The sequence below is a fragment of the Aptenodytes forsteri genome, unplaced genomic scaffold (assembly GCF_000699145.1).
Source record: "Aptenodytes forsteri isolate BGI_AS27 unplaced genomic scaffold, ASM69914v1 Scaffold256, whole genome shotgun sequence".
NCBI lineage: Eukaryota > Metazoa > Chordata > Aves > Sphenisciformes > Spheniscidae > Aptenodytes > Aptenodytes forsteri.
Window position 1 is genome coordinate 3,256,506 of NW_008795021.1, and position 8,221 is coordinate 3,264,726.

Sequence of the window (8,221 nt, forward strand, 5' to 3'; positions counted from 1 at the left end):
AGAAGTCTTTTCCAACCTTAATGAGTCTATGATTCTATGAAGAACATATAGCATCTCCACGAAAATATATTTTTGTAGCCACTGAACCCATTCTCAGCTCCCATTACAATTCAAATCAGGCACACACACACACAAAAAAAATCCAAAGAAGTTTAAGTTGACTGGATTTTAGTATCCTGCTTGGAGAAAGACTTATGTTAAAAACATATAGCATCTCTACGAAAATATATTTTTGTAGCCACTGAACCCATTCTCAGCTCCCATTACAATTCAAATCAGGCACACACACACACAAAAAAAATCCAAAGAAGTTTAAGTTGACTGGATTTTAGTATCCTGCTTGGAGAAAGACTTATGTTAAATGTTTCTGTGAATTAATAATTTCAAACTTAATACCTCACAGTTCTCTTCTCCCCCTCCCTACAAGTTTCAGTGAAGAATGAAGATCATACTTTTGCTGGAAGACATACCCATACAAAGTCTGAAATTAACATCTGGCTAAAACAATTTAGGAAATTGTTTTAAGTATAGCTAAGAATGACAGATCTTTGTTCAGTTCCTATGCAATGTTTGGCAACAGAAAACTTTGTTCTAATAGCTATAATTTAGCTATGCTCACTTCACATGGAAAAGCGTCACTAAACATACAAAATGTCTTTTTCTTCCTCTTTTCTGTCCATGAATACTGCATAGTGGGTAAATTTATAGCATATGCCTTTTATCTAGCTTTACAGTAGAAGCTGGTTAAGTTAGCTCTTCTTTAACCCCCCTGAGTTTGCTAATAGGCAAAGTTCTACAAAAAAAGTTACTCATTCACATATTGTTCTTTACCAGTCCTTTACAAATTCAACAGGTTTTTTTATTAGCATCCAGCTATACAGAATAGTAGGAAGAAATACTCTAAGTGTTTTTGAAAACTGTAATAAAGACACATATCTAAAAGCAGAGTAAAAGTGCATACAATCCTGAACACTCAAGTCACATTTGAAAAAGGAAAAACAAATGCTTTTGTTTTCATTTGAAAATCACATCTTGGCTACGTCAACAGTCATAAATCCTAAGGTTTGCAGACATCATGTTGTTTCAGTCTCACAATAAAACATTCAAACAGACATTTCTGTGCTCCACAATGCCATAAAAACGTATGCATTTAGTACTACATGCTGCCTTTCAGGTTAAGCGGGAAAAGAAAAGCAATCCTGTGAAAAATCAACAGTCATACATTGCTTCTACAAATCAGTTTTAGGAGCACCATTAAATACCCTTCTCTTTTAATGTTCACAAATCCTACTGTGGTATCTCAGAAGCACCTACTATGCAGAACAACATGAAAAATATCACCGAGTGAGAAAGCAAGCCACACTATTCCAACATTTGATTCCTTCTTCTACTTCATTTTTTTAATTCAATGCATTCTCTTAATAGATATTCAAACAAGTGCTACTCATCTCAACTTAGGAATTGGCCATGGATTTTTTCCTCTAATTTTTCCAAATCCAAATGTAGGAACTGAATGTTAGGTTACTCAACTGTTGGACTGAGTTCTAGTTTATGCCCACTTTCCCATTTGCAGTCTCACACAAAATAATTACACCGCTTTTGTACTTCAAGAAATTAAACAGACTGAGTCCTTAAAATCTATCATTATGAAGCACTATTTCCAGTTTCCAATAGTCTCCTGACTCTTCTCTGAATTCCATACAACTTTTATCCATATTACAAGGTGAAAGATCTTGCAAAATACTCATACCACTACCAAATGAGAGGCAGCCTCAACTGCTGCTCAGCACCAGTTCCCAGACTAGACACCACCATCCTGAAATGCAAGGCCTGCAGGGCTTTTTTTAATCGAAAGCAAAACAGAATATTCCCTTTGTCCCAGTTTACCAAGCAACTCATGAAATCAGCATCGGAAACCTATCTTCTGCTACCTACCCATCTCTCATCTGGTTATATTACATTTTCTTCGAGAAAGAATTAAGAATGAAAGAAAACCCAGAATTAAGTCTTGCAAGATGCCATAAGGACCGTGTATTTGATAAAAGTTCTGTTTGCTGTTCCTGATTATGGCACTCAGAAAATGTCACTAAAAATCTGGACTGGTTTGTTAACAGCAAGCAAATATATTCATGCTTTCTAGTATGCAAACAATGTGATACTTACTAGATATTGAGAATAATATTATCCTTTCTACTGCTTTTTAATCCATTTAGTGTCATACTTGGTCTAGAAACTAGCACAATAAGAGATAAACTACACGTGTCAAAACATTTCTCTCACAGAAGGTCTAGTGACCAATCTTTGTCATAGAAATGCACTTTAATGATCTATTATCTTTAATTGCTAATACATACAATTCAATACACTTTAGCAGCCGCTCCATTATTTAACCCATCACCAACTATCACCATCCAAAGAATCACCATTCACTTTGCTTTTTCTCACACTTGAATATTTAGCCTTCTTCTGGATTTCCTGTACTGTACAGCTAAATCACTGCTAAACCAGCAGGTCACGTCACTTGCTCATTGAATAGAAACAAGAGAAAGCTGAAATTCTGAAAGGTCTCAGAGAAGACTGATTAGTGAACATTAATAACAACCCAAAAATCTTTTCTCCTGAGCAGACAGTAACTACATACAGAAGTCATCACTTCAGTCTTCAGAAAGGCAGGAAAGGGGTAAAACCAGAAGCTAACCCTATCTGTTATATGTGTTGCTACTACTGGCCCATTTATTATAGGGCTGAGTGGAAACTTCATGATTCTAGATTTGAATTTACTCAATCTACATCAAAACTGGATACATTAAAAAGCTCAGTGAAGCTGGAAATGGGTTACTGCTTTTCACATCTACCTCTATAGGTAGGTTCCTCTAGATCAATTTTGACATAATGCAGTAGAATAGCAGACAAGCACTCAGATACTGTCCTTTCTGGGACTTTGAACAGACACTTCCACAAGAGCCAAGAAAATCTATACCAACACTTTCCTTTGCAATCTTAGCTAACACATCCAAACCTAAATGCATGTATACAGCTCATTTTCCTCACCATTTATGGGTGGCTTAAGGCATGGTGGGAAGCTTGCTCTATCTGTAGCTTTATGTTTAAAAAGAAATGTGGTTTCAGTCTCTAAAACCCTATCATGTTGCACGAAGTCAGTCCTCAGCAACAAGTAGGGAACGGGAGAGTAAAGGATAAAGAATAAAAATTACAATAAAATCTGCTGAGCAACATGGATATGCTTTGAGGTGACCACAATGATCAACAGGACATTTGGAAACAAAATTATGATATGCCAGTTCAATCAGTTTAGCTTTCCATCACTATCCCTTCCATTTTATATATTATGAAAACTACTGGATAAGGAGAAGTAAGTACAGATCACAGGGCCCAAACTATAAATTCAAGAATACTTACAGTTCCTTCCGGTTCAGCTGAGTAAGACAGAAAGCCTTCTGCAAGAATAAGCCTCTAAATTACCTTAAAAGGGCCTCACAGATGAGGTGGTTAGCTGAGTACTCCTCCAAAGCTTCCCTCTCAGAAGCCAGTCTGGGTAAGGAAGCCTGCACATGTGCATTCTGATCTGCACCAGCCACGTTCAGCACCAACACCTCATTCTTTGAGGCTGAAAGGAGCTGCAGCTTGAAGGAGCTGCAGCTTTAAGCATTTTCTTTGTGCATCCCAAAGCTGCCTTTCTCAGCTACAACAGGCACGGCAATGGGGTGTCTTCCAAACTACCATGGCTGTAAGAGAGGGAGCGGGCCAGGTGCAGGGGTTATGCTACCCTTCCTTGAAGACAGACAGACATACAAGTTCCAAGATGAGACAAAAACAGATGAGCTCACGAAGCAATATTAGTCCTTGATATCTGTTCTTGATTTTGAGCATGAAGCTTGAGACCCCAAATTTTTAGCAGTCCTTAAGACAGAAGAATCTGCTGTAGCCTTTCCTAAATATCCGCATCACAAAGCAGTTAAGACGTCCTTAAAAAGTATGACTTAAAGCCCAATAGCCTGAGAATCAAGTAAAAATACATTCAGCAATACCTATTAAAAAAAGAACAAGACAAAAGAATATACATTAAAAGAAAACATGACTACCATCAGCAGGGTAAGACAGAATCCAATTTAGCTGGATAACCAGGGGGAATCAGAAGGGAAGACCACACTATCGCCTAATTCTATATGCAAGCAGCATGGAACCTTGAAGAGGTGAGAAAAATACAGCCATTATAGCTAAAGAGTCTCCAGCCATGAGTGTTGAGAAGTATGTGTTCCTTCTGTGTGAATGAACAATTCCTTGAAGAGGATACATGCATGCACATATTTACACACACATATAACAAACTTAATTTTACCTGAGCAGGAGGTACAGCAGCTGCCGGTAAAGGATTGGAGATCATTGGACCGAAGATATCCAGGTCATCATTCAGCGCTGTGACAGCAGCAGTGCCTCCATTTGTAACAGGTGCTTCAGCTGGACCATCTTAAAAAGACAATAGCATCACATTTAAAGTGAAAATTGTTAGTATCGTAACAGCATGAGAATAATTAAAGCTGCCCCATTCCCTCCTACCCCGCCCCCATCAAAGACGCATTCAATTTCAGAGATATGACATTTTTCAGACTGTGCTATCGTTCAGATTTTGTGAGAAGTCCTGTCCCTAAAAAGATGGTATACTAGAGTGCTTCAGGAAAAAAAAAACCAAACCAAAACACTTGAAGACTTCCCCAAGGACAGCCACACCAATTTATCAGTACACAGTATTCATTTTCAAGTGTCTTTTTCAAGCACACCAACATTTTGAGTGAGAATTTAAATAGATGTCTTACTGAGAAGGCCCCAACTTGGTAGCCATGTATCAGACAAAATACACGGATCTGGGTTCTTTAATTAAGATTTGTATTTTAGAATCCATAAAGTTATTCTTGATATGCTAATTTACTCCAGGGTACATAATTAAACTTTGCATTAGGAAAAAAGTCCATCCTTCCCCCTTTTTCAAAGGTACTTTGCACTGACTTTATTTTATAGCTCCACATGAACACCCCTGCCAGGCACACTGGGCTAATTATCCGTAAGAACCTACGGCTCTTGCTCTGTACAGAGTTAACCTTCTACAGCCTTGGTGCTTGCAAATGTTTTAATACATCAATACGTTTAGTGATCTAGGTAAAAGTGAGTATGTGTAGGACAAAAAAAGGGCTGAGGAATTACATTTTTAAGGAGAATCGCAAGAAAATACTTTAAAAGATGTAGGGACAAAAACACCACAAAATGTACTAAAGGAATAGAGCAACCATTTCTTGTATGATTTTAAGCTGGCCAAGAACAAGTGGAAAGTATTGGCCAATTAGTTTTATTCCTAAGCATATCACAAATGGATGCCATTACACAGAGCTCAACAAATACAAAGTTGAGTGTAGACTCTGCTGAACACTATGATGACTGCATAGTATTAGCAGCAAACTTAAGAAAGCTTCTTTAGGAAAAATAAAAAGTTAAGTCTCAAAGTATCCCATACTCACTGCAGAAGTCAGACTTCTCTGGCAGAACAAACTAGCTGAATTAAGTCGAAACTTTCTCTCTCCAACTGAAACATCACCATGACAACTGGCATGGCTGTTTATACATCACAGGAGGATAAGTATTCTAAAATCCCTAGATTACAGTACAATGAAAAAACTACTACTGAAATCATAACAGGATTTCTACTTAATGCTTTAGCATGTTTAAAGAACAAATTTCCTTCTAGCTGCACGTGTTGTATCCACTGTTCTCATTATTCAGAGTAAGTTTCTGTAAAGAAAATCTTAACTTATCTAGCATCCTAATTAAAGGATTCGGTTTTGTTTGTTTTAAAAGTCACACAATTACACATAGGTAGCTAACTTCAAATATATCCATCAGAAACTCCTGACATACATTTACAAACTAACATAGGAATATATTCCAAAGGTAAAACACAACAGTATACAGATCGCCATTTTTAAACTTTAAAAAGCATCAGGGACATCAAAAAATAGTTACTATACACATATAGGACAAGAGGAAATGGCCTCAAGTTGTGCCAGGGGAGGTTTAGATTGGATGTAAGGAAAAATTTCTTTACTGAAAGAGTGGTGAAACATTGGAACAGGCTGCCCAGGGAAGTGGTGGAGTCCCCATCCCTGGAGGTCTTTAAAAGACGAGTAGATGAGGCACTTAGGGACATGGTTTAGGACATGGTGGTGTTGGGTTGACGGTTGGACTTGATGATCTTAGAGTTCTTTTCCAACCTCAATGATTCAATGATTCTATGATTCTATATATACACACACTATACTTTTTTTTTTTTTAAGAAAAACAGTCACTTCCTCCTTTTACTGAACTGTAAGAAGTTATTTTCCAATGTCCTACACCCATGACAGTTATCTGCCTGAGTGAAAAGATCCATTTCAAGAGCAGAGGTCAATCACTGGAATATCAGCATTAACAGTTTAGTGATAACACACAAAACATATGTCTTACTACCACAGAGAAACTTATAATGCTAAGGCAGATGTGAGGTTTAGGCATACTAAAGTTTCTAGAACTCTAATGAGGACAGAAGTGGTCTGATTAGTAAAAAACATGGTCGAGATGCAGTATTTAATTAAAATCAAATCATAGGAAGCTTCCAACACTTATTTAAACTAACACAATTCCATCTCTCACATAATTGCAACATTATTCCCCTTCTGCTAAAGACAATTGCAGAAGATTCGATATTTTCTTTTTCTAAGTAAAAAGACATAATAGAACAAAAGAGTAAGTTTATTACTTAGAAAAAAGCTCTCCTTTTGCTCTCCTCTGCTTTTTTAAGAACACAAATAACTGGCAGACTATAGCAAGATTTGTCTCCCTGCACGTCGAATATTATAATTTTTCATTGCTTTGTTCTGCCATGTGCAAACTCACTGCAGTTGGAGACTACCCTTCCTGGTAGCCCAGGATGTTGACAAGTTGGAACAAAACAGCAGAAACAGCAAGAAGCACCAGTCACTTCACCAGACTGGAAATCACTTGACTGAAGAAACTATCACAGAAGACCGACAAGATTTTTGGCTGTTAACTCATACGAGAAGGCACTGCATTCTGAAACAATCGGTTCAGAAGATCACCACTCAGAGATGCCTTCTCATTTCTGTCTGCCTTCCAACTCCGCTGGAAGGTGGCCCCCCTTTAGCTGCCTTACATGAAAGTATTTTTTTATTTTAAAGATAAAGACTGTCACTGCTGTATATGTGAAAACTTGACACAGAAGTCATGAATGTCAAAATCTGACAATGTGGAACACATCAGAAGCTACCATCATCCATGCATATCCAAATTCAGTCTTACTGTAGAGATGCTAGCCTTTGCACCTTAGCATGTCTAGGAAATGTGGCACAGGTATAGCTGCTACAGAAACCACAACTTTGAACAGACTTTGGTATATGTAAAATCCCCAGCATGTTTTTTAAGCACTTACTGCACTGGTTTCATACAGGGAATTATGAAACAACCAAGTGGAAGGATGCTGGCTTGCAGTTCTTTGAGAGCTATATGCTTGCTTTTGTGACTATTTCAGATACACAAATGATTTTATACTCTAATTTAGTATCAATGGCAAGCAGACCCAGCAACAAGGACCAAAATACCTTGAGGGCAAGGATACACGAAGGACAGATGTGAGTGGCGTTCACAAGAAACCGAACCGCAGCAAATGTATTTATTGCCCAAACTTGTGCAAAGTTTGTGAGGATAACTATGCTGTCTGCAAGGACTAAGAAAGACCCAACTCCACAAACGCAAAATGGCCATGGGAATGGCTTGGCAATATTAGATCTTGTATGCTAAGCAAACAGTGAGTGGCTTGAACAATGACCACAGGAGTGAATTAGTAATGAAATCAGCTGAGGTGGCTATGTCATGATTTGATTTGCTGGGAGGATTGTCATTCCAACAATTCTGAAATGCAAAGTTACAAACTCATACATGATTATGACAAAGCTACTTACATCTTAGCTACAAAGGTCTTCTCTTTCCCTTATTTCTGTTCTGACGAATGGTAGTCAGTGGACAGCAAAATGACCATATGTATAATCCGCTCCACCATTCCACCCACACCAGTGCTTTAAGAGATGTGCAAATAAATATACTGGCAAGTTAAGTAACAAGCTTCTTTTGAGGTTATTTTATACAGTTATTATATAAT

General features: G+C 37.7%; 1 protein-coding gene across 1 annotated transcript in view; it reads right to left on the reverse strand.

Moving 5' to 3' along the window:
* SMAP1 (small ArfGAP 1) overlaps nt 1-8,221 on the reverse strand; it is a 136,399-nt gene that overhangs the window by 15,798 nt on the left and 112,380 nt on the right. Inside the window, exon 9 of the mRNA XM_009275800.1 lies at nt 4,361-4,488. Within this exon, the coding sequence (XP_009274075.1) occupies nt 4,361-4,488 (128 nt within the window). The remainder of the gene's footprint in view (nt 1-4,360; nt 4,489-8,221) is intronic.